The following is a 25,694-nucleotide window of genomic DNA, read 5'->3' on the forward strand; positions in this document are numbered from 1 at the left end:
CCAGGCTGGGATCAGAGTGGGAATTCAGTCCCAGCAGGGCTCAGGGATGCTCTGGCCTTGCCCAGGTGCCGGGATCGATGCCCAGCCGGTGCCCCTGGCCGCTCTGTGGGCAGCAGAGGCCACGGGATCAATGCGGGATGAAGGAATTACGGCTCTGGACTTTTACAGCTTCCTTCCCACCAAAGTCCGGCTTTAGGGACTCCCGTTGCTGCCAAGGAATTCAGCTGGGGCAGGACCAGCCCAGCTCCTGCAGGACAGCCATGGACTCGTTTTTTCCCGGGTCTGGAATGCTAGAATTCCCAGGAATAACCACTCTGGGAATCCTTGAGCTGCCGAAAGGACGAGGAAAAGCGGGATGTATGATTTCAGAATTCCCCTCCGCTCTGCCACCTCCACCTTCTCCTCACTCCCGCCCATCCCACATCCCGAGAAGCTCCGGGAACGAGACAGGCAGAGACAATCCAGACCTTCCCAATTAAGCAATTTTTTCCTGAATGAAGAGCCCTGCTCCTGCTGGCTCCGGGAATGGGATTTCCATCAATCCCGGCCTGACGAGCTCCTCGTCACTCAGCACCTCTAATGAGGCTCCCTAATTCCGTTAGGGGCTCCTTGGCATGGCCCTAATGCAGTTTCCAGCTCCTGCTGGCGCCTGGGATTCGGCCGGAGCGGGAGAGCGAGCGCATCCCTAATCCGAGCGGACAGTAATGGGAAAACGAGCTGAGCCGCGGGAAAAACGGGAGCGGCGTCTCCAGGCCATGGGAAGCGCCCCCATCCCGCTTTTCAGCGGGTTTGTTCCTCATTTCCTGGAGATCCCTGGATCTTTCCGTGCCCTGAGCAATCCAGGCCTTGCCAGCCCAGCTTTCCCTTGGGATTATCCCAGATTTTTCCACAAGGCTGCACCCCTGGTCTGTTCCCAATCCAAATTCCCCATCGTCTCCATTCCCACACCCCTCTTCCCGTGCCCAATCCAAGCTGGCCCAGCTTTCCCTTGGGATTATCCCGGATTTTCCCACAGAGCTGCATCCCTGGTCTGTGCCAACTTCCCCATCCTTAATTCCTGTTCCTCCCCATCCTGGAGATTCCCACACCTTCATTCCTCATTCTGCCCCTCCAGCCCATCTTTTCCTTGGGACAATCCCAGATTTTTCCACAGGGCTGCATCCCTGATCTGTTCCCAATCCTTATTTCCCCTTCCTCCCCATCCCGGAGATTCCCACACCCTCATTCCTCTCTCTTCCTCTCCAAGCTCTCCCAGCCCAACTTTCCCTTGGGATTCTCCCAGTTTTCTGCCCCAGGGCTGCATTCCTGGTCCATTCCCCATCCTCTCCACCCCGGAGATCTCCTGATCCCACTTTCCTTGCTCTGCTCCAAGCAGCCCAGCTTTCCCTTGGGATCATCCCGATTTTCTGCCCCAGGGCTGCATCCCTGCTCTGCTCCCAGGCCCAATTTTCCAATCCCAGATCCCATTTTTCCTCACTCTGCCCCCTCTGAGCCTTCCCAGTTTTCCCTTGGGATGTTGCTCTGCCTCTCCTCCGCTCGGGAGCCCCTCGGAGCTCGGAACAAATCCGCGCTCCCATTATCCCTGCTCCTGGATGATTCATAACCAGCAGAATTCCATCGGGACAGAAATTCCCAAATCAGATTAAACCTCTCAGTTCTTCTGGAGCTTTGGGCTTCCAGCTCTTCCCTCCCTCTTTTCCATTGATTTTTGCCCAGCCCTTTGCTGAGCTTTTCCAAGGGTTTATCCAGCTTGGAATTCTCCAGGCTCTTTTCCACTCTAAACCCCATCCGCGGTGGGGGGGGGGGCAGGCAGGGGATGCAATTCCAGCACCAAAATTCCCGGGATTTCCCCCAATCCCTGCCCACCACTGCAAATCCCACAAGATTGGGAATTTTTGGGAAGCCTTTCCATGTTTTTACAGTGCCATTCCTGGTGATCCATCATTCCCTGGTTTCCCATGGAACTGGGAAATCTGGGAGGCGTTCCCATGTTTTTACAACATCATTCCTGGTGATCCATCATTCCCTGGTTTCCCATGGCACTGGGAAATCTGGGAAGTGTTTCCATTCCTTGGGTTAAGGCAGGCAAGCCAGGAGGAGCAGGGATGCAGCAGGAAGCTGGGCTGGAGGAGGGAGGGTTGTGTTAACACCAATTAATAATGAATAAGGCCCTAATGAGCGTTAATTAATTAATAATAACATGTGCTCAAGCCATCGATTCCCGATGAACGGCCCCACGCTGCCAGGAGTCCCCAGCTCGGGAATTCTCCTGGATTCCCCTGGCTCTGGGGATGGGAACCAGCCCAGCCATGGACGGGACCATCCCATTTTTCCATAGGAATGGGAAAAGGGAAAGGATGGGAAAGGTTGGGAAGCATCTCCCGCCCCTCAGTGCATCCTAAACCCCTCCCAGCTCCCCCCTGCTCCGTGATTTTCCTTAGTCCCACGTGGAAAATCCTGCTGGAAGCTTTTCGTTCTGGACTGACCACCTTTAGGTGTTTCTCCCTGTGTGATCCCACCTGGAGCAGGATCCCGCTGGATCAGGATCCCCCTGGAGCAGGATCCCATTGGAGCAGGATCCAGCTGGAGCAGGATCCCTGGAGCAGGATCCCCTCAGAGCAGGATCCCATTGGAGCAGGATCCCGTTGGAACAGGATCCCATTGGAGCAGGATCCCATTGGAGCAGGATCCCTGGAGCAGGATCCCATTGGAGCAGGATCCTGTTGGAACAGGATCCCATTGGAACAGGATCCCATTGGAGCAGGATCCCATTGGAGCAGGATCCCTGGAGCAGGATCCCTGGAGCAGGATCCAGCTGGAGCAGGATCCGATTGGAGCAGGATCCCTGGAGCAGGATCCAGCTGGAGCAGGATCCCATTGGAGCAGGATCCCCTCAGAGCAGGATCCCTGGAGCAGGATCCCATTGGAGCAGGATCCCATTAGAGCAGGATCCCATTGGAGCAGGATCCCCTCAGAGCAGGATCCCATTGGAGCAGGATCCGATTGGAGCAGGATCCCTGGAGCAGGATCCAGCTGGAGCAGGATCCCATTGGAGCAGGATCCCCTCAGAGCAGGATCCCTGGAGCAGGATCCCATTGGAGCAGGATCCCATTAGAGCAGGATCCCATTAGAGCAGGATCCCATTGGAGCAGGATCCCATTGGAGCAGGATCCCTGGAGCAGGATCCCATTGGAGCAGGATCCCATTGGAGCAGGATCCCATTAGAGCAGGATCCCATTGGAGCAGGATCCCCTCAGAGCAGGATCCCATTAGAGCAGGATCCCATTGGAACAGGATCCCATTGGAGCAGGATCCCATTAGAGCAGGATCCCATTGGAGCAGGATCCCCTCAGAGCAGGATCCCATTAGAGCAGGATCCCATTGGAGCAGGATCCCCTCAGAGCAGGATCCCATTAGAGCAGGATCCCATTGGAGCAGGATCCCTGGAGCAGGATCCCTGGAGCAGGATCCAGCTGGAGCAGGATCCCACCTGTGCATCCCATTCCCTTCAATCCCGCCCGGGATGCAGCCATGGATCCTGAGCTTTAATCAGCATTTCTTATCAAAACCACTTAATTTGGCTCATTAAAAGCCGCCGGATTCCCAAGATCCAGGAAATGAACCGGAGCACCTGAGCGTCGCCTCTGATTGGGAGAGGTTATAAATAATTCATGGGATGTCTGCGCTTTCCATGGAAAACCGAACGGGAGGAGCTGCGATCCCGATCCCGGGCTGCGGATGGGGCTGGGGGGGTCCGAGCTGGGCCCTGGAGGGATCCCGGGAAATTCCATGGGGAAATGGGATGGGTCTGGCTGAGGGGCCGGATGTCCCCGAGGAAAGGCTGGAGGTGGATGGGAAGAGGAGGGGGAGGAAGATGAGAAGGAAAGGGAAGGGGAAGGGGAAGGGGAAGGGGAAGGGGAAGGGGAAGGGGAAGGAGAAGGAGAAGGAGAAGGAGAAGGAGAAGGAGAAGGAGAAGGAGAAGGAGAAGGAGAAGGAGAAGGAGAAGGAGAAGGAGAAGGAGAAGGAGAAGGAGAAGGAGAAGGAGAAGGAGAAGGAGAAGGAGAAGGAGAAGGAGAAGGAGAAGGAGGAGGAGAAGGATGGCCCAGGGGCTGTGTACTGGTTTGTACTGGTTTGTACTGGGAGGACTGGAGCCAGAGGTGAACATCTCCATGGAAATAAAGCCCAGTTTTCCATCTGGAATTCCGAGGGGTTGGAAAGGGGCGTTCTAAGGGGAATTCCAAACAACTGGAGCAGCTGGAATCTGGAATTGCTGAGCGAGGAGCGGGAGGGAGCTTTGGGCAGGGAAGGAGTGGCTCTGCCGGGGCACTGGAACATACTGGGAGCACTGGGGGCTGTGTGTGGGCACGGGAGGGATCCGAATCCCTGGAATGAGCCGCGTCCATCCCATGGGGTGGGATCTGCATCCCTGTGGGATTCGGGATGTGCATCCTTGGGGAAGAGCATCCAGCTGAGCCGCCCAGGCCCATTCCTGCTCCAGCCGCCTCTGGAAGCGCATCCCGGGGGGATGGCTGGGGCAGAGCCGGGGCTCTCGGGGCCGGAGCTGGGCCGGGACCGGGGCCGGAGAGGGGCCGGGGCTCCCGGGGCCGGAGCTGGGCCGGGACCGGGGCCGGAGAGGGGCCGGGGCTCCCGGGACCGGAGCTGGGCCGGGACCGGGGCCGGAGCGGGGTCTGAGCGGGGCCGGGGCTCCCGAGGCTCCCGGGGCCGGAGCGGGGTCTGAGCGGGGCCGGGGCTCCCGAGGCTCCCGGGGCTCCCGGGGCTCCCGGGGCTCCCGGGGCTCCCGAGGCTCCCGGGGCTCCCGGGCACGGCCGCTGCGCGGGCTCGCACTGCCCTCCAGCGGCACGGCTCGCTCCCGGGCTGCCAGCTGGCACTGCCACCCCCGGCTGTCCCCTGCCACCCCCGGCTGCCTCCTGACACCCCCAGCTGTCCCCTGCCATCCCCAGCTGTCCCCTGCCATTGCCCAGGCTGTCCCCTGCCACCCTCCAGGCTGTCCCCTGCCATCCCTGGCTGTGCCACCCCTCTGCCCAGATGTGTCCCCATGGCCCAGAGTCCCACCAGGGTATTTGTGGTGTCTCCCCCTCCTCTGTCCCCGCTGCTCCTCACTGCAGGTTCCTCCTCCTGGCCCCCCTCAGGGCCACGTTGTCGTAGTCGCAGTGGCCGAGGCGCTCCGAGCCGGGGAGCAGGAAGGATCTTTTGGGGACGGCGTAGTCGTCGCTCTGGGGGTTGTAGGGACACCCCAGCCCGGGGGGCTCCTCGGGGGCCGCCTGCAGCCTCCAGGCCTCCCCCTTCACCTCCTCGGGCTCGTCGTAGAGCGCGAGCGCCGCGAGCCCCTCGGGCTCGTCGTAGATGTGCTCGGCTTTGGGGGCCGGGGGGCGGCCGGGGGGCTGCCCGCCCCCTCCTGCATCCCTGGGGACCCTCGGGAGCTCGGGGAACCCCTCCCGGGGCCGGCCCAGGCCGCCGAACCGCCGCGCCAGGAGGGCCTTGGCCACGGCGTCGAAGGGGACGGCGTACTCGGGCTCCAGCTCGGCGCCGCCCGGCCTCGGCCGTGGGGAACGGCGGGGCTCGGCTTGGGGAAAATCCGCACCCCGCGAAGGCTGGAGCGGCCCTGAGCACTCCCCTGCCCCGGGGGGCATCGCCGCCTTGGCCTTGAGCCCTTTGGCCTCCCCAGAGGGGCCCTGGTGCTCCTCGCGGCCCTGCGCCCGCCCGGCCCGCTCAAGGCCCTCGTCCGCGAGGCCTCCCCGGCGCGGCTCCTCTGCACCATGGCCCCGCTGGAGCTCGATGGCCGCCTCGATGGCCGCGAAGATCTCGTTGCCTTGCCTGGTGTCGAACTCGAAGTTGCCCTCTCCGGACTCGCAGCGCCGGCCGGCCTCGAAGGAGAAGGTCACCTGTGGAGGGAGGGCAGGGCTCGGTCCCCGCGGTGCCCAGGCCAGCCCCGGCCGGGCTCCCTGAGCACTGCTGACCTTGTCGCGGCCGAAGCGGCGCAGGAAGCGGTAGGGCCAGCGGAACAGCGGCTCCCGGCTCCGCGGATGCCGCAGCTCCAGGGACTCCTCGGCAGCACGCAGGATGCAGCGGCCCCGGAGCTGGCAGCGCTGCGATGACGGCGTCGGCCTCACTGTCACCTCAAACTCCTGCTCCAGGCAGGCTGGGGAGGGACACGGCATCGGACACGGTGCCACGGGACACAGAGACCGGGATGGACACGGCATCGGACACGGTGCCATGGGACACAGAGACCAGGATGGACACAGTATCAGACACGGTGCCACGGCACACAGGGGCTGGGGTGGACACGGTGCCAGGACACGGTGCCACGGGACACGGGGGCTGGGGTGGACATGGTGCCAGGACACACGGGGACTGGGATGGACACGGTGCCACGGGACACAGAGACCGGGATGGACACGGCATCGGACACGGTGCCACGGGACACAGGGACAGGGATGGACATGGCATTGGACACAGTGCCAGGGCACACAGGGGCTGGGATGGACACGGTGCCATGGCACACAGGGACTGGGGTGGACATGGCATCGGACACGGTGCCATGGCACACAGGGACAGAGATGGACATGGCATCGGACACGGTGCCAGGGCACACCGGGGCTGGGATGGACACGGTGCCAGGGCACACAGGGACTGGGGTGGACATGGCATCGGACACGGTGCCATGGCACACAGGGACTGGGGTGGACACGGTGCCAGGGCACACAGGGGCTGGGATGGACACGGTGCCATGGCACACAGGGGCTGGGATGGACACGGTGCCAGGGCACACCGGGGCTGGGATGGACACGGTGCCAGGGCACACAGAGACCGCGATGGACACGGCATCGGACACGGTGCCACGGGACACAGGGACTGGGAGTGACCCCCAGGCCAGACCAACCTGCTCCAGGCTGGCTGGGGATGGACACGGCACTGGACATGGGTGCCACCCCACAGAGGGGCCAGGAGTGACCCCCAGGCCAGAGCCCTGGACACAGCTGGCACTGGACACGTGTCCCACACCACAGAGGGTGACCACCCCTCCAGGCCAGCTGGGATGGACATGGTGGACACCGGCCACGTGTCCCACTCCACACAGGGGCTGGGATGGACACGGTGCCACGGCACTCAGGGGCTGGGATGGACACGGCATCGGACACGGTGCCACGGCACATGGGGGCTGGGAGTGACCCCCAGGCCAGCTGGGATAGACATGGTGGACACTGGCCATGTGTCCCACCCTGCACAGGGGCTGGGAGTGACCCCCAGGCCAGCTGGGATGGACATGGTGGACACTGGCCATGTGTCCCACCCTGCACAGGGGCTGGGAGTGACCCCCAGGCCAGCTGGGATGGACATGGTGTACACTGGCCATGTGTCCCACCCCCAGAAGGGCTGTGGGTGACCCCTCCAGCCAGGCCAGCAGTGACCGGCCGATAAGGGCCAGACAGCTCCAGCCACTGCTGATAGCACAGCCAAGGCAGCCCCACAAACCACAGCAGGAAGAGGAGGAGGAGGAGCAGGAAGAGCAGGAAGAGGCTTTTGGGGGGAGATTTCCCCCCCCCGCAGCAGCCCCAGCCCTGCTCCCACCTTTGTCCCGTGAGCTGTACAGGGAATTTTCCTCCATGGAAAACTCTCTCTCCGTGCCCGGCGAGCTCAGCGATCCCTCCTTGGCCACTCCGGGCTCCTCCTGGCTCCTCTGCCCGGGGGAAGAGTGGGAGGCGAGGGTTCCACCCATCCCTGGGATCCCATCCATCCCAATGGATCCCACCCATCCCAACAGATCCCATCCATCCCTGGGATCCCATCCATCCCAATGGATCCCATCCATCCCAGCCCTCCATCCCAATGGATGCCAGCGGATCCCATCCATCCCATCCATCCCATCCATCCCAATGGATCCCATCCATCCCAGGGATCCCATCCATCCCAGTGAATCCCATCCATCCCAGGGATCCCATCCATCCCAACCCTCCATCCCAATGGATGCCAGCGGATCCCAACCATCCCAACCCTCCATCCCATCCATCCCAACAGATCCCACCCATCCCAACAGATCCCATCCATCCCAGTGAATCCCATCCATCCCAGGGATCCCATCCATCCCAATGGATCCCATCCATCCCAGAGGTTCCTAGCGGATCCCATCCATCCCAATGGATCCCATCCATCCCAGGGATCCCGTCCATCCCAATGGATCCCATCCATCCCAGGGATCCCATCCATCCCAATGGATCCCATCCATCCCATGGGATCCCATCCATCCCAGGGATCCCGTCCATCCCATGGGACCCCATCCATCCCAGGGATCCCATCCATCCCAGCAGATCCCATCCATCCTAATGGATCCCATCCATCCCATTCATCCCATGGATCCCATCCATCCCAACTCTCCATCCCAACTGATCCCAGCAGATCCCATCCATCCCAATGGATCCCATCCATCCCAGCGGTTCCTAGCGGATCCCATCCATCTCAGGGATCCCATCCATCCCAGGGATCTCATCCATCCCAGGGATCCCATCCATCCCAGCAGCTCCCATTTCATACCGGGAACGCCAGCTCGCACATCCGCCGGATCCACTCGTGCGCCTCGGCGGCGGGAGCAGCCAGCAGCACGCGGCGCTCGGCCGTGTCCAGCAGGATGGGGACGGTGTCCCCGGGACAGGCGGTCTCGGTCCCCGCGGGGACCACGCGGACGCAGTCGCGGAGCCGCAGCGGGCGCCGGGCGGGCTCGGCCTTGCGCGGCCTCTCGGGGCCGTCCCGCAGCTCCAGGTGCGCCGGGGACCCGCGGCTGTCCCGGTACAGCACGGCCCAGAGCTTCTTCCACCTCTGCCATGGGGAGAGCACCGCGTCGGCACTCCCGGCACGGCCTGGCCTGCCCGGGGCTTGACCTTCCTGGGGATTTGTGTCTTCCTGGGAATTTCTGCTTTCCCGGGAATTTGTGTCTTCATGGGAATTTGTGTCTTCACGGGAATTTGTGCCTTCCCAGGATTTTACCTTCCCTGGAATTTTACCTTCCTGGAAATTGTACCTTCCCAGGAGTTTGAACTTTCCAAGGTGTTTTTACCTTCCCAGGAATTTTTGCCTTCCCAGGAATTTTTGCCTTCCCAGGTATTTTTACTTTCCCAGGAGTTTTTACCTTCCAAGGAGTTTTAATTTTTCCAGGAGATTTTACCTTTCTTTGGGTGGTTTTATCTGCCCAGGACTTTTTACCTTTCCTGACAGTTTGACTTTTCCTGGAGTTTTTACCTTCCCAGGAATTTTTACCTCCAGGAGTTTTTACCTCCAGGAGTTTTTACCTCCAGGAGTTTTTGCCCCCTTGGGATCACACAGGAACCCAAGGCAGGACAAAGCCCCTCCCCACACCCAGGGGTGACGGAAATTGGGATTTCAAAATCTCTGGATAAACATTCCCACCCTGCAGCGAGGCCTTCCCAGCTCCAGCCTCACCCAACCCCATTCCCCCACAAGCTGCCAACGACTTCCAGCTCCCGTTTTCCCTAAAATCCCCCAACTTTTCAGCTCAGCAGAAGCCGCAGCAGTTCCGGGCTCGGGGTGCGAGGGAGGCACCATGGCAAAGGGGAAGTGGGGGCAGGGAAGTCACCCCAAAACCGGCCCGGGGCTCCCTTTTCCCGGGATGGGGTTTTGGGATCGCTGCCCTTCCCCTGGGGTGGATCCCCCGGGAATGGGCTCTGTGGGGAGGAAGAGAAGGGAGAGGAGCAGGAGAGGCCCCTCAGCTCCTTCCCTTGGGCAGCCATCGCCCAACCCCGGCCGTTATCGGAGCCGGAACCGCGCGGCTTTGGGGCCTCAGCTGTCACCCCCGGCTGGAGATGAACTTAAATGGGGCTTTGGGGTCACTTCTGTCACCCCTGGCTGGAAACGTCCCCAAATGGGCTTTGGGGCCTCAGCTGTCACCCCCGGCTGGAGATGAACTTAAATGGGGCTTTGGGGTCACTTCTGTCACCCCTGGCTGGAACTGTCCCCAAATGGGGCGTTGGGGCCTCAGCTGTCACCCCCAGCTGGAGCTGAACCTAAATGGGGCTTTGGGGTCATTTCTGTTACCCCCCCAGCTGGAACTATCCCCAAATGGGGCTTTGGGGTCACTTCTGTCACCCCTGGCTGGAGCTGTCCCCAAATGGGGCTCTGGGGTCACATCTGTCAGTCCCAGGTCACTTCTGTCACCCCCCAACTCTGCAGGGTCTCTCTTGGGGGGTCTCTACAGTGTCCCCAGCAGCTCCTGTCCCCCTGCTGTGGATGAGGGACAGTGGAGCGTCCAACGGCTGGGATCACCCCATTCCCACAGGATCCACACCATTCCCACAGGATCACCCCATTCCCACAGGGTCCACCCCATTCCCATGGGTTTCACCCCATTCCCTTGGGATCCATTCCATTCCCCTGGGATCCACTCCATTCCCGTGGGATCCACCCCTCTCCCAGACCCCCGAGCCCCCTGACCTTCCCGAATGGCTGCTGGAGCTGCAGGTAAATCCAGCCCTGCTTCACCACTGCCTCCTCCATCCTGGCGTGTCCGGAGTGTCCAGAGTGTCCAGAGTGTCCAGAGTGTCCAGAGTGTCCAGAGTGTTTGGAGTGTCCAGGATGTCCGCAGTGTCCGCAGTGTCCGCAGTGTCCGCAGTGTCCGCAGTGTCTGCAGTGTCCGCAGTGTCCGCAGTGTCCACAGTGTCCGCAGTGTCCGCAGTGTCTGCAGTGTCTGCAGTGTCTGCAGTGTCTGCAGTGTCCGGGATGTCCGCAGTGTCCGCAGTGTCCGCAGTGTCCGCAGTGTCCGCAGTGTCCGCAGTGTCCGGGATGTCCGCAGTGTCCGGGATGTCCGCAGTGTGCGGGGTGTCCGGGGTGCCCCCGGGGGTCCGGCGGGGCCGTGTCCCCCCGCGGTGGCAGCGGGTTCGGCTCAGCCTGTGCCGCTCCCAGCCCGGGCTCTGCCGCTTCCTCTGCAGGCGGCGGCTTCCTGTGAGCGCGGCGGGGACAGCGGCACTGCCGCGAGGAGGGCGTGGCAGCGGGTGTGGCACCGGGCGTGGCAGCGGGTGTGGCACCGGGCGTGGCAGCGGGTGTGGCACCGGGCATGGCAGCGGGTGTGGCACTGAGGGTGTGACACAGTGGGTGTGGCACTGTGGGTGTGGCACTGTGGGTGTGGCACTGTGGGTGTGGCACTGGGTGTGGCACTGTGGGTGTGGCACTGAGGGTGTGACACAGTGGGTGTGGCACTGGGTGTGGCACTGTGGGTGTGGCACTGCAGGCGTGGCACTCTGGGCAAGAGGGTGTGGCACTGTGGATGGGTGGGTGTGGCACAGTGGGTGTGACATAGTGGGTGTGGCACAGTAGGTGTGACACTGCAGACAGGTGGGTGTGGCACTGTGGGTGTGGCACTGTGGGTGTGGCACTGTGGGTGTGTCATTGTGGGTGTGGCACGGTGGGTGTGGCACTGTGGGTGTGGCACTGTGGATGGGTGGGTGTGGCACAGTGGGTGTGTCATTGTGGGTGTGGCACAGTGGGTGTGTCATTGTGGGTGTGGCACAGTGGGTGTGGCACGGTGGGTGTGGCACAGTGGGTGTGTCATTGTGGGTGTGTCACAGTGGGTGTGGCACAGTGGGTGTGGCACAGTGGGTGTGGCACTGTGGGTGTGTCACTGTGGGTGTGGCACAGTGGGTGTGGCACGGTGGGTGTGTCATTGTGGGTGTGGCACAGTGGGTGTGGCACAGTGGGTGTGTCATTGTGGGTGTGGCACAGTGGGTGTGGCACGGTGGGTGTGTCACTGTGGGTGTGGCACAGTGGGTGTGTCATTGTGGGTGTGGCACAGTGGGTGTGGCACGGTGGGTGTGGCACAGTGGGTGTGGCACAGTGGGTGTGGCACTGTGGGTGTGGCACTGTGGGTGTGGTACTGTGGATGGGTGGGTGTGGCACGGTGGGTGTGTCACAGTGGGTGTGGCACTGCCGGACACACCCGTGTGTCACCCTGTGGTGCTGATGGGCACTGGGCACACTGGAGGGCACTGGGCAGCACGGCCGGACCCTCGCGCAGGACACAGCACTGGGCAGGGCACTGGGGACAGCGGTGACAGCGGTGACACTGCTGGCACTGCTGGCACTGCTGGCACCGGTAATGCCGGTGGCACCCGTGGTACTGACGGCTCTGGTGGCGCTGGTAGCACTGGTGGCACTGGTGGCGCCAGCGGCACAGGTGGCACAGGTGACACTGCTGGCACTGGTAGCCCGGTGGCACTGGTGGCACTGGTGGCACAGGTGACGTTGGTGGCACAGGTGGCACTGGTAGCACTGGTGGCACAGGTAGCACTGGTAGCACTGGTGACACTGCTGGCACTGGTAGCACCGGTGGCACTGCTGGCACTGCTGGCACTGGTAGCACCGGTGGCACTGCTGGCACTGGTGGCACAGGTGACGTTGGTGGCACTGGTAGCACCGGTGGCACTGCTGGCACCGGTGGCACTGGTAGCACAGGTGGCACTGCTGGCACTGGTAGCACTGCTGGCACTGGTGGCACCGGTGGCACTGCTGGCACAGGTGACACCGGTGGCAGTGCCCGTGCAGGTGTCGCTGCTCTCAGCGCTGTCCCCGCTGTCCCCGGGGTGCGCGGCCCCTTTAAGGCGGTGTCAACAAACCGCGCTCGCGCCCCTCCCTCCTCCCCCCGCGCCGCGCCGCCGCCGTGACGTCAGACGCAGCGCGCCGCGCGCGCACGGGGGCGTGGCCAGACCGCCATGGGCGTGTCCCTCCGCCGCGCGCAGGCCCCAGACGGACGCGTGGGCGTGGCCTGCGCTGGGTGGGCGTGGCCTGCGCTGGGTGGGCGTGGCCTAGCTCAGCGCGCGCAGGAGAAGGGGCGTGGTTTCCGCCGCGTGGGCGTGGCTCACCCCGCGGAGGGGGCGTGTCCCCTGCGCGCGCGCAGGCGCGGGAGGGGCGGGGTCGCGGCGCGGCGCATGCGCGGTGCGGCCGGCGGCGCGGGGGGACGCGGTGGCGCCGGGCCCGGCGCAGGCGGGGGCGGAGGCGCGAGCGGAGCATGAATGGGGCAAGATGGCGGATCATGTGCAGGTGAGCTCCGGGCGCAGCGCGGGGCTCGCCCGGGCCCGCTCGCCGCCCTCCCGGCACCCCCGCGCCGCCCCCCCGGCCCGCGCGGCCGAGCCCCGCACGGCCAGGCCCGGCCAGGCCCGGCGCGGCCCAGGCGCGCAGGCCGCGCTCGCCGGGGAGGCGGCGCTGCCGCCGCGCTCTCCCCGTGGGGCTCCGAGGGGCTCCGGTGTCGCTTTGTGTGCCCTCGGTGCCGCTCTACGTGCCCTCGGTGTCACTCCGAGTGTCCCCGGTGCTGCTCCGAGTGTCCCCGGTGTCGCTCTGTGTGTTCTCGGTGTCCCTCCGTGTATCCCCGGTGTGGCTCCGAGTGTTCCCGGTGTGGCTCCGAATGTTCCCGGTGTGGCTCCGTGTGTTCCCGGTGTGGCTCCGTGTGTCCCCGGTGTGGCTCCGTGTGTCTCCGGTGTGTCTCCGAGTGTCCCCCGGTGTCGCTCCGTGTGTCCCGGTGTGGTTCCATGTATCCCCGGTGTGGCTCCGAGTGTTCCCGGTGTGGCTCCGTGTGTCCCGGTGTCGCTCCGTGTGTCCCCGGTGTGGCTCCGTGTGTCTCCGGTGTGTCTCCGAGTGTCTCCGGTGTGTCTCCGAGTGTCCCCCGGTGTCGCTCCGTGTGTCCCGGTGTGGCTCTGTGTGTTCTCGGTGTATCCCCGGTGTGGTTCCATGTATTCCCGGTGTGGTTCCGTGTGTCCCGGTGTCTCTCCGTGTGTCCCGGTGTCTCTCCGTGTGTCCCGGTGTTGTTCCGTGTGTCCCGGTGTCCCGGTGTTGTTCCGTGTGTCCCGGGCTCTCCTCCCGGGCTGTGCCCTTGGCCCTGCCGGTTCCCCTGGGGGCTCAGTCCCGGTTGCTCTGCGGGAGCCCCGCGGGAAGGGCGGCAGAGCTCGCTCCGGTCCCGTTTGATGCTGGGAATCAGCGGCCGGGGCAGCCCCGGGACCCGCGGGCTCCTGAGAACCGGGCCCGGTACCCGCGGGCTCCTGAGAACCGGGCCCGGTACCCGCGGGCTCCTGAGAACCGGGCCCGGTACCCGCGGGCTCCTGAGAACCGGGCCCGGCCCCGGGAGCTGCGGGCTGGGCAGCCGGGGGATCCCAGCCGGGTTTGGGATCCTTCTCCAGCCGGGTTTGGGATCCTCCTCCAGCCGGGTTTGGGATCCTTTCCCAGCCGGGTTTGGGATCCTTCTCCAGCCGGGTTTGGGATCCTTCTCCAGCCGGGTTTGGGATCCTTCTCCAGCCGGGTCTGGGATCCTTTCCCAGCCGGGTTTGGGATCCTTCTCCAGCCGGGTTTGGGATCCTCCTCCAGCCGGGTTTGGGATCCTTTCCCAGCCGGGTTTGGGATCCTTCTCCAGCCGGGTTTGGGATCCTTCTCCAGCCGGGTCTGGGATCCTTTCCCAGCCGGGTTTGGGATCCTTCTCCAGCCGGGTTTGGGATCCTTTCCCAGCCGGGTTTGGGATCCTTTCCCAGCCGGGTTTGGGATCCTTCTCCAGCCGGGTTTGGGATCCTTTCCCAGCCGGGTTTGGGATCCTTTCCCAGCCGGGTCTGGGATCCTTCTCCAGCCGGGTTTGGGATCCTTCTCCAGCCGGGTCTGGGATCCTTTCCCAGCCGGGTTTGGGATCCTTCTCCAGCCGGGTTTGGGATCCTTTCCCAGCCGGGTTTGGGATCCTTTCCCAGCCGGGTTTGGGATCCTTCTCCAGCCGGGTTTGGGATCCTTTCCCAGCCGGGTTTGGGATCCTTTCCCAGCCGGGTTTGGGATCCTTTCCCAGCCGGGTTTGGGATCCTTCTCCAGCCGGGTTTGGGATCCTTTCCCAACCGGGTTTGGGATCCTTTCCCAGCCGGGTTTGGGATCCTTTCCCAGCCGGGTTTGGGATCCTTTCCCAGCCGGGTTTGGGATCCTTTCGCAGCCCTGGGAGCTCTCAGAGTTGGGGAAAGCTTTTCCCGGGTGTTTTGAGGGAATTCCAAGTTGGAGAAGTTCATGGCGTTGGAGCCAGCAGGGAAATTGGGGATGGAAAAGTTCCAGGCTGGAGTGGAGGGGACAAAACCCCTGGGAAAGAGCCCGAAACTCTCTGGAAAGGAGCAGAAACTCCTGAGGAAGGGAAGGGAAGGCTCAGAGTGGGCTCAGAGCCCTTCGGGAGCGTTCCTGACGTCTCTCAAGGGACCTAAATCCCCTGGAAGTGACCCCAAATCCCTGGAATTGACCCCAAATCCCTGGAAGTGACCCCAAATCCCTGGAATTGTCCCCAAACCCTCTGGAATTGTCCCCAAACCCCCTGGAATTGTCTCCAAACCCCTGGAATTGTCCCCAAACCCCGTGGAATTGTCCCCAAACCCCCTGGAATTGTCTCCCAAACCCCCTGGAATTGTCCCCAAACCCCTGGAATTGTCCCCAAACCCTCTGGAATTGTTTCCAAAGCCCCCGAGGCGCAGCTGGAGATGTTTTCCATCAGATTTTGATGGATTTGGATTTGCACGGAGCCCAAACCCTGGGATAAAGCAGAATTCCCGGGAATTATTTATTATCCCTGGAATTTTGGGATCGAATCAATTCCCAGGAATTGCGAGGGCGAGAGGAGAGCTCGGGAATTCCGCTGGGAATTGCGGAAAACGGGGATCGCTGGGTTAGGAACGGGAATTTCCACAGGAAAAAAATCCTCATTTTCCTCGGAATTTGGCTCCAAATCCGGGATTTCCGTGTGAAATCCGGGATTGAGCGAGGTGGGAGTCGGGAAAGCCGGAGCTGGAGGGGTTGGGAATGCTGAGCTCAGCGGGGTTAAAGTTTAACTCAGAACTTCGGGAATTTTTCCACGGCTGGAAAAAGGATTTGGGAACTCGCAGGAATTCCGGGAATTCCGGTGAGGATTGGGAAGGTTTGGAGCGATGGGAAAAGGGGTTGGAAGTGGGAGAGGTTTGGATGGGATTTTGGGATGAAATCCTCCCGTTATTCCAGGATATCCCAACCTGCTCTTGAAAACTTTGGGATTTCCATCCCAGGCAGGAATTCCTTCCCAAAATTCCATTTAAATCCCCCCTTTTCCAATGGGAATCCATTCCCTGTGGCCAGCCCAGCTCTCCTGGAAACGGCTCCGGGTTTTCCCTGGAATTTCCCTTTTCCAGGAGAACATTCCCAGCAATCCCAGCCTGGCTCCAGAGATATTTTTAGGGAATATTCTCCGGGAATGCTTGCTTTGGGAATTTGGGAATAAATCCCAGCTGGCAGCAGGGCTTGGGAAGTTGGGAAAATCCCTCTGGAACTTCCCAAGAATTTTGGTTTGGGTGGGAAAAAATTCCCAAAGGAATTTCAGGAATTACGGCGGAGCCCAAACGGATTTTCCGTGGATTTTATTGGATGTGACGGAGCCTGAATTGGTTTTTTGTGGATTTTTCCCAATGTGGTGAAGCCCCAGAAGATTTTTTATGGATTTCCTGGAATGACGAAGCCCAAATCCGTTTTTTTGGGGATTTTTCTGGGTTTGGTGAAGCCCAAAAAGATTTTTTGATGGATTTTACCTGGAGTGAAGAAACTTCCAAAACTTTTTATGGATTTTTCTTGGAATGACGAAGCCCAAATCCATTTTTTGGGGGATTTTTCCTGGAATGACAAAGCCAAAATGAATTTTTCCTGGATTTTTCCTGGAATGAAGAAGCCCAAACCCATTTTTCCATGGATTTTACCCGGATTGATGAAGCCCAAATTAATTTTTCATGGATTTTTCCCGGTGTGAAGAATTCCCAAACCTTTTTTTTATGGATTTAGACCCGGAATGGTGAAGCCCAAACACGATTTTTATGGATTCTACCTGGTTTTCATCCTGAAAAATCCAAAACTCTGGGAATTGTGAGCGATCCCTTTGGCTTTTCCTGGGAATATCCCATTTTTTTTTCCCTTTGGAAGCAGATTTTTCCTTGGATTTTTGGATTGAAAACTAAAATTATGGAAACGATGGACAAAAATTCCCAAATTTACAGAAATTTACTGGAAAGGATGGATAAAAATTCCCAGATTATGGAAATTTGCTGGAAATGATGGGTGAAAATTCCCCAAATTTTGAGGGATTTCAGCTTTTCCTGGGATTTTTTTGCCCCCATGGGAATTCTGGGTTTGAATTCCCGCGTTCCTCTGGGGATTTTGGGAATTAATCCCAGGAGAGGCGGCTCTTCCCAGGGAGGGGATTCCCAGGAGAACCTCGATTCCGGCTTTTTCTGGAAATTCCTGTGAAATTCCTGCAAAATCTCTGGAAATTCCCGCAAAATTCCTGGAAATTCTTCCAAAATTCCTGAAAATTCCTGCTAAATTCTCCTGAATTCCTGCAAGATTCCTGGAAATTCCTGGAAATTCCTGCAAAAATCCCTGCAAATTCCTGGAAATTCTTGCTGAATTCCTGTAAATATTGGAAAATTCCTGTAAAATTCCTGGAAATTCCGCTAAATTCCTGCAAAATTCCTGTAAAAGCCTGGGGTTTATCCCAGAGCCGGAATTTTGGGAATTTTGGGCTGTGCCCCCTCCCTGGCCCGGGAAGGAAAGGATTTGGGAAGGGAATGAAGTGACGCCCTCAGGGCAGCATTTTCCAGGAGTTTATTCCCAGAGAAATGGAAATTCCAGGGAATTGCGGCTCTGGAACGGGATCTGGAGGGGAGGGAGGTTCCAGAGGGAATGTTGAATTCCCAAATTCCCGAATTCCCGGTGCTTTGGGGCTGGAATTGCTGTGCAGGGAATGTCCCGGGTGTTGGGATCCGCCGGCTCATCCCGAAGGAGTCCGATCCCGAAAGGGAATCCCTGGAAAAGGGGAATCCTTGGAAAAGGGGAATCCTTGGAAAAGGGGAATCCTTGGAGAAGGGGAATCCTTGGAGAAGGGGAATCCATTTGAAAAGGGAAATCCTTGGGAATTCCCCACTTTGGCGCTTCCCATCCCAAACCGCTCCTGGATTCTGGGAATCCCAGCCTGGGGAACGGGAGCTGGGCCCGGGAGGAGTTTCCAGCCCAGGAATTTGGGATCTTGGGACGGAATTCCCATCTGGGCTGGAATTCCCTGGGATGGGGGGAGGTGTCTGTGATTATGGAAGTCGGAATGGGAAGGGATTTGAGGATCTTCCAGGGAAAAACAATCAGAGATTCCAGGGAAAAGCTGGGAATGAGAGGAATGGCTCGGGGGGGGGGGGGGGGGGGGGGGGGGGGGGGGGGGGAAGGGAAGGGGAGGGAAGGGAAGGGAAGGGAAGGGGAGGGGAGGGGAGGGAAGGGGAGGGAAGGGGAGGGGAGGGGAGGGAAGGGGAGGGAAGGGGAGGGGAGGGAAGGGGAGGGAAGGGGAGGGAAGGGAAGGGGAGGGAAGGGGAGGGAAGGGAAGGGGAGGGGAGGGAAGGGGAGGGAAGGGGAGGGAAGGGGAGGGAAGGGAAGGGAAGGGATGTGAGGTGAGGTCTCGACAGTTCCGCTCCCTCTGCACACAAACAGCCCCCGCTGTGCCCCAATCCCGTTTTTCCCACATTTTCCCCGTTCCCTGTTCCCCATTCCCTGTTCCCCATTCCCTGTTCCCCATTCCCTGTTTTCCCATGATTTCCCTGTTTCCCCATTCCCTGTTTCCTGTTTTCCCATCTATTCCTGTTTGTGTTGCCGGTGTTCCCATTCCCGTTTTTCCACCATTCCCATTCCCGATGTTCCTGGTGTTCCTGGTCATTCCCATTCCCTGTGTTCCTGGTTGTGTTCCCCGTTGTGTTCCAGGTTGTGTTCCCTGTTTTCCCACCATTCTCTGCTGTGTTCCCGTGTTCCAATTCCTGTTTTCCCATCATTCCCATTCCCTGTTTTCCCAGTTGTGTTCCCAGTGTTCCCAGTTTTGTTCCCGGTTGTGTTCCTGGTTGTGTTCTCAGTTGTGTTCCCGGTGTTCCTGGTGTTCCCCATCCATTGTTCTCAGTTTTGTTCCCGGTTTTGTTCCCGGTTTTGTTCCCGGTTGCGTTCCCGGTGTTCTCATTCCTGTTTTCCCATTCATTCCCGTTGTTCCCGGTTGTTTCCCGGTTGTTTCCTGGTTGTGTTCCCGGTGTTCCCATTCCCATTTTCCCGTTCATTCCCATTGTTCCCGGTGTTCCTGGTTGTGTTCCCGGTGTTCTCATTCCCATTTTCCCGTTCATTCCCGTTGTTCCCGATTGTTTCCTGGTTGTGTTCCCGGTGTTCCCGGTGTTCCCATTCCCTGTTTTCCCATTCATTCCCGGTGTTCCCGGTTGTGTTCCCAGTGTTCTCATTCCCGTTTTCCCGTTCATTCCCGTTGTTCCCAGTGTTCCTGGTTGTGTTCCCGGTTGTGTTCCAGACTGTGTTCCCGGTTGTGTTCCCGGTGTTCCCATTCCCGTTTTCCCGTTCATTCCCGTTGTTCCTGGTGTTCCTGGCTGTGTTCCCGGTGTTCCCATTCCCGTTTTCCCGTTCATTCCCGTTCATTCCCGTTGTTTCCCGCAGAGCCTGGCCCAGCTGGAGAACCTGTGCAAGCAGCTCTACGAGACCACGGACACGGGCACGCGCCTGCAGGCCGAGAAAGCGCTGGTGGAGTTCACCAACAGCCCCGAGTGCCTGAGCAAGTGCCAGCTGCTGCTCGAGAGGGGCAGCGTGAGTCACAATTCCTGAAATTCCCGGAATTCCCGGAATTCCTGATCCCAAATATCCCCAAAAACAGGGAATTCCCAATCCTGAACATCCCCAGTCCCATCCATGGCATCGCTTATCCATGGATCCATGGATAGCCAGTGCCAGCTGCTGCTCGAGAGGGGCAGCGTGAGTCAATTCCCGAAACTCCCGGAATTCCTGATCACAAATATCCCTAAATCCAGGGAATTCCCGATCCCAACATCCCCCAATCCAGGGAATTCCCTCCCATGGATAGCCAGTGCCAGCTGCTTCTCAAGAGGGGCAGCGTGAGTGATGCTTCCTGGAATTCCCAGAATTCCTGATCCCAGACATCCCCCAATCCAGGGAATTCCCAATCCTGAACATCCCCAATCCCATCCACGGCATCGCTTATCCATGGATCCATGGATAGCCAGTGCCAGCTGCTGCTCGAGAGGGGCAGCAAGAGTCACAATTCCCGAAATTCCCGGAATTCCTGATCCCAAATATCCCCAAAACCAGGGAATTCCCAATCCTGAATATCCCAAAAGTCCATCCACGGCATCGCTTATCCATGGATCCGTGGATAGCCAGTGCCAGCTGCTGCTCGAGAGGGGCAGCGTGAGTGATGCTTCCCAGAATTTCCAGAATTCCTGGAATTCCTGATCCCAAATATCCCCCAGTCCAGGGAATTCCCAATCCCAAATATCCCCAGTCGCATCCACGGCATCGCTTATCCATGGATCCGTGGATAGCCAGTGCCAGCTGCTGCTCGAGAGGGGCAGCGTGAGTCAATTCCCGAAATTCCCGGAATTCCTGATCCCAAATATCCCTAAATCCAGGGAATTCCCGATCCCAACATCCCCCAATCCAGGGAATTCCCTCCCAGGGATAGCCAGTGCCAGCTGCTTCTCAAGAGGGGCAGCGTGAGTGATGCTTCCTGGAATTCCCAGAATTCCTGATCCCAGACATCCCCCAATCCAGGGAATTCCCAATCCTGAACATCCCCAATCCCATCCACGGCATCGCTTATCTATGGATCCATGGATAGCCAGTGCCAGCTGCTGCTCGAGAGGGGCAGCGTGAGTCACAATTCCTGAAATTCCCGGAATTCCTGGAATTCCTGATCCCAAATATCCCCAAAACCAGGGAATTCCCAATCCTGAACATCCCCAATCCCATCCATGGCATCGCTTATCCATGGATCCGTGGATAGCCAGTGCCAGCTGCTGCTCGAGAGGGGCAGCGTGAGTCACAATTCCTGAAATTCCCGGAATTCCTGGAATTCCTGATCCCAAATATCCCCCAGTCCAGGGAATTCCCAATCCTGAACATCCCCAATCCCATCCATGGCATCGCTTATCCATGGATCTGTGGATAGCCAGTGCCAGCTGCTGCTCGAGAAGGGCAGCGTGAGTCAATTCCCAAAATTCCCGGAATTCCTGAAATTCCTGATCCCAGATATCCCCCAATTTAGAGAATTACCGATCCTGAACATCCCTGAATCCAGGGAATTCCCTCCCATGGATAGCCAGTGCCAGCTGCTGCTCGAGAGGGGCAGCGTGAGTCCGAATTCCCAAAATTCCCGGAATTCCCAAATTCCCGGAATTCCTGATCCCAGACATCCCCAAAACCAGGGAATTCCCAATCCCGAACATCCCTGAATCCAGGGAATTCCCTCCCATGGATAGCCAGTGCTCCAGAGGGGCAGCGTGAGTGATCCAGCCTGGAATTCCTGAAAATTCCCCAAATCCAGGGAATTCCCCATCCCAAACTCCCCAAATCCATGAAATTCCAGATCCCAACCATTCCCAAATCCAGGGAATTCCAGATCCCAAACTCCCCAAATCCAGGGAATTCCCTCCCATGGATCCATGGATCACCAATGCCAGCTGCTGCTGGAGAGGGGCAGTGTGAGTTCATCCCGAAAATTCCTGAAAATCGTGGAATTCCAAGCTTGGAGAAAGGAATTCCAATGATCCCAAATATTCCTGGAAATTCCTGCAAAATTCCTTAAAATTCCTGAAAAATTCCCTCAAAATTCTTGAAAATTCCTAAAAAAAATTCCTAAAAAATTCCTGCATTGTTCCTGTAAATTCCTGAAAAAGTCCTGCAAAATTCCAGAAAATTCCTGTGAAATTCCTGGAGAAGTCCTGGAAATTCCTGTTAAATTCTTATGAATTCCTACAAAATTCCTGAAAAAATCCTGCTAAATTCTTGCTAAATTCTCACAAATTCCCACAAAATTCCTTTAAATTCCTGTAAAATTCCTGAAAATTCCTGCAGAAATCCTGGGAATCCCTGCTAAATTCTCATGAGTTCTTGCAAAATTCCTGAAAATTCCTGCAAGATTCCTGCGAATTCCTGTGAATTCCCGTAAATTCCTGCCAAATCCCTGAAAATTCTTAAAAATTCCTGAAAATTCTTAAAAATTCCTATAAATTCCTGCAAAATTCCTGTGAATTCCTGTTAATTCCTGCAAAATTCCTTAAAAATTCCTGTCAATGCCTTCAAAATCCCTGTAAATCCCTGGAAAATCCCAGGATTTATCCCAGAGCCGCTGGAATTTCGAGCTGTTCCCCCTCCTGAGGCATTTTCCTCCTCCAGCTCCAGTTCCTGGGGGATCCTTTCCCCAATTCCCGGGGGATCCTTTCCCTGTCCGGGGTCGGGATTTTTCCCGATCCCGGTTTTTTTATGGATCTTTTCCGTGTTTTCCCTGTTTTCCAGTCCTCGTACTCGCAGCTGCTGGCGGCCACGTGCCTGAGCAAGCTGGTGTCGCGCAGCAGCAACCCCCTGCCCCTGGAGCAGCGCGTCGACATCCGTGAGTATCCCGCAATTCCCGCTGTTCCCGCTGTTCCCGCAATTCCCGCTGTTCCCGCTGTTCCCGCTGTTCCTGGTGATCCCGAGGCACTCCCGCCATTCCCAGCATTCCCGCCATTCCCAGCATTCCCAGCATTCCCGCCATTCCCAGCATTCCCGCCATTCCCAGCTTTCCTGCCATTCCCAGCATTCCCACCATTCCCAGCATTCCCACCATTCCCAGCATTCCTGCCATTCCCAGCATTCCTGCCATTCCCAGCATTCCCACCATTCCCAGCATTCCTGCCATTCCCAGCATTCCCACCATTCCCAGCATTCCCACCATTCCCAGCTTCCCGCCATTCCCAGCTTTCCTGCCATTCCCGGCATTCCCACCATTCCCAGCATTCCCAGCATTCCTGCCATTCCCAGCTTCCCGCCATTCCCAAGGCATTCCCAGCATTCCCAGCATTCCCACCATTCCTGAGGAATTCCCGCCATTCCCAGCATTCCCAGCATTCCCGCCATTCCCAGCATTCCCGCCATTCCCAGCTTTCCTGCCATTCCCAGCATTCCCGCCATTCCCAGCATTCCCGCCATTCCCAGCATTCCCAGCTTCCCGCGACTCCCGCTGTTCCCAAGGGATTCTTGAGGGATTCCCACCATTCCCGAGGGATTCCTGCCATTCCTGAGGCATTCCCACCATTCCCACTATTCCCAGGATTCCCGCCATTCCCAAGGGATTCCTGCCATTCCCACCATTCCCAGCTTCCCGCCATTCCCAGTGTTCCCAAGGGATTCCCACCATTCCCAGCTTCCCGCCATTCCCGAGGGATTCCCGCCATTCCTGAGGCATTCCCACCATTCCCACAATTCCCAGCATTCCCAGCATTCCTGCCATTCCCAGCATTCCCGCCATTCCCACTATTTCCAGAATTCCCGCCATTCCCACTATTCCCAGCATTCCCACCATTCCCACCATTCCCAGCATTCCCAGCATTCCCACCATTCCCAGCATTCCTGCCATTCCCACCATTCCCAGCATTCCCAGCATTCCCAGCATTCCTGCCATTCCCAACATTCCCAGCATTCCCGCCATTCCCAACATTCCTGCCATTCCCACCATTCCCACCATTCCCACCATTCCCAGAATTCCCTCCATTCCCATGGGATCCCAGCCCATTCCAGGCTCTCTCTGGGGTGTTTTCAGTGGAGTTCAGGGCTGGATTTTTGGGATAACAGGGAATGGGATCCGTGGATTTGGGAGTGAACCGCTTGGATTTGATCAGTTTTCCTTGGAATATAAAATTGGCTTTTCCCAGGATGTGGTCGAGACTGAAAGTGGCCGGAAAATCTCTGGGATTTGGGATTTTGGGATTTTGGGTGTCTGGAATATCTCTGGGATTTGGGATTTTGGGATTTTGGCTGTCTGGAATATCGCTGGGATTTGGATTTTTGGGATTTTGGGATTCAATCAGTCCTGCTCTCCTTTTCCTCAATGATTTTCCCAATGAAAATTTGGGAATGTTTGGGTTCCAAAGGCTTTCCCAGCCTTGGATCAGGTGGAATTCCCATCCTGGGAAGTGCAGGAGGCCCCTGGGCCTTGGGGGCTTTTCCAACCTCCAGAATTCCCGGATTTTTGCAGCTGATGGAGCAGCTGAGGGTGGGAATGCGACCCTTTCCCAGGGAAAATCCAGGGAAAATCCAGTCCTTCCCTGGGTCTAAATCCAGCTCTTTTCCAGGGATATTCCAGGGTAAATCCAGCCTTATTCCAGGTCTAAATCCATCCCTTTTCCTGGGAAAATCCAGCCCTTTCCCAAGGGTATTCCAGAGCTAAATCCAGCCCTTTTCCAGGTGTATTCCAGGGCTAAATCCGACCCTTTCCCAAGGCTAAATCCAGCAGTTTTCCAGGGTAAATCCAGCTCTTCCCTTGGTCTAAATCCAGCCCTTTTCCAGGGATATTCCAGGGTAAATCCAGCCTTTTCCATGGGTATTCCAGGGTAAATCCAGCCCTTTCCAGGGATATTCCAGGGTAAATCCATCCCTTTTCCAGGGATATTCCAGGGTAAATCCAGCCCTTTTCCATGGGTATTCCAGGGTAAATCCAGCCCTTTTCCATGGGTATTCCAGGGTAAATCCAGCCCTTTCCAGGGATATTCCAGGGTAAATCCAGCCCTTTCCAGGGATATTCCAGGGTAAATTCTGCCCTTTTCCAGGTCTAAATCCATCCCTTTTCCTGGGAAAATCCAACTCTTTCCCAGGGGTATTCCAGGGCAAAATCCAGCCGTTTTCTGGGTCTAAATCCAGCCCTTTCCCAGAGCTAAATCCAGCAGTTTTCCAGGGCTATTCCAGGGTAAATCCAGCTCTTCCTGGGTCTAAATCCAGCCCTTCTCCAGGGCAAATCCAGCTTTTTCCCAAGAGTATTCCAGAGCTAAATCCAAGCCTTTTCCAGGTCTAAATCCAGCCCTTTTCCAGGTGTATTCCAGGGCAAATCCAGCCCTTTTCCAAGTCTAAACCCATCCCTTTTCCAGGTCTATTCCATCCCTTTTCCAGGTCTATTCCATCCCTTTTCCAAGTCTGTTCCATTCCTTTTCCAGGTCTATTCCAGAACTAAATCCATCCCTTTTCCAGGTTTATCCCATCCCTTTTCCAGGTTTATTCCATCCCTTTTCCAGGTTTATTCCATCCCTTTTCCAGGTTTATTCCATCCCTTTTCCAGGTTTATTCCATCCCTTTTCCAGGTGTATTCCAGGTCTAGACCCATCCCTTTTCCAAGTCTATTCCATCCCTTTTCCAGGTCTATTCCAGGTCTAGACCCATCCCTTTTCCAGGTTTATCCCATCCCTTTTCCAAGTCTATTCCAGAACTAAATCCACCCTTCCCAGCACCTCCAATTCCCCATCACCCCACATTCCCCTCCCTTCCCTCCCTCCCTCCCTCCACCCCTCCCCAAACTCCCTTTCCCTTCCTCCCTTTCCCCCCCAGGGTTGGATTTTTCCCGTGGCTCCAGCTTTTCCGTGTTTTCCAGGGAATTACGTGCTCAACTACCTGGCCACGCGGCCCAAGCTGGCGACGTTCGTGACGCAGGCGCTGATCCAGCTCTACGCCCGCATCACCAAACTGGGCTGGTTCGACTGCCAGAAGGACGAGTTCGTCTTCAGGAACGTCATCAACGACGTCACGCGCTTCCTGCAGGTCCAGGAATTCCCGGAATTCCTCCAAATCTGGGAATGGCGGGAATTGAGGGG

At 58.2% G+C, this 25,694-nt stretch overlaps 2 protein-coding genes across 4 annotated transcripts in view; one reads left to right on the top strand and one right to left on the bottom strand.

The window, feature by feature from the left end:
- Positions 1-5,006: 5,006 nt before the first annotated feature.
- On the bottom strand, positions 5,007-10,585 carry DOK2 (docking protein 2). Of its 3 annotated transcripts, none has more exons than XM_058859326.1 (5): positions 10,465-10,585; positions 8,554-8,835; positions 7,594-7,702; positions 5,979-6,160; positions 5,007-5,903 (listed from the first exon to the last, which is right to left on the bottom strand). In XM_058859326.1, exons 1-5 carry the CDS (start codon positions 10,525-10,527, stop codon positions 5,118-5,120), a joined length of 1,422 nt encoding a protein of 473 aa, XP_058715309.1. In that variant the 5' UTR covers positions 10,528-10,585; the 3' UTR covers positions 5,007-5,117. The 3 variants fall into 3 exon arrangements, with proteins under 3 accessions (XP_058715309.1, XP_058715308.1, XP_058715307.1); XM_058859325.1 differs by having other exon boundaries at positions 5,007-5,267; positions 5,310-6,160; XM_058859324.1 differs by having other exon boundaries at positions 5,007-6,160.
- A 2,348-nt stretch (positions 10,586-12,933) lies between these two features.
- XPO7 (exportin 7) overlaps positions 12,934-25,694 on the top strand; it is a 73,160-nt gene continuing 60,399 nt past the window's right edge. Inside the window, exons 1-4 of the mRNA XM_058859320.1 lie at positions 12,934-13,062; positions 19,504-19,650; positions 22,375-22,468; positions 25,475-25,641. Of these exons, the coding sequence (XP_058715303.1) occupies positions 13,045-13,062; positions 19,504-19,650; positions 22,375-22,468; positions 25,475-25,641 (426 nt within the window). The 5' untranslated portion in view covers positions 12,934-13,044. The remainder of the gene's footprint in view (positions 13,063-19,503; positions 19,651-22,374; positions 22,469-25,474; positions 25,642-25,694) is intronic.

This window comes from Poecile atricapillus, chromosome 29 (genome assembly GCF_030490865.1).
Source record: "Poecile atricapillus isolate bPoeAtr1 chromosome 29, bPoeAtr1.hap1, whole genome shotgun sequence".
In the NCBI taxonomy this organism is placed as follows: Eukaryota; Metazoa; Chordata; class Aves; order Passeriformes; family Paridae; genus Poecile; species Poecile atricapillus.

Excerpts from the sequence above, each read along its gene's own strand:
- DOK2 (XM_058859324.1), bottom strand. The coding sequence starts at position 10,527 with ATGGAGGAGGCAGTGGTGAAGCAGGGCTGGATTTACCTGCAGCTCCAG. Across the intron at positions 7,703-8,553 it reads TGTGCGAGCTGGCGTTCCCG|AGGAGCCAGGAGGAGCCCGG; the intron begins GTATGAAATGGG and ends TCCCCCGGGCAG. Across the intron at positions 6,161-7,593 it reads GTACAGCTCACGGGACAAAG|CCTGCCTGGAGCAGGAGTTT; the intron begins GTGGGAGCAGGG and ends GTCCCTCCCCAG.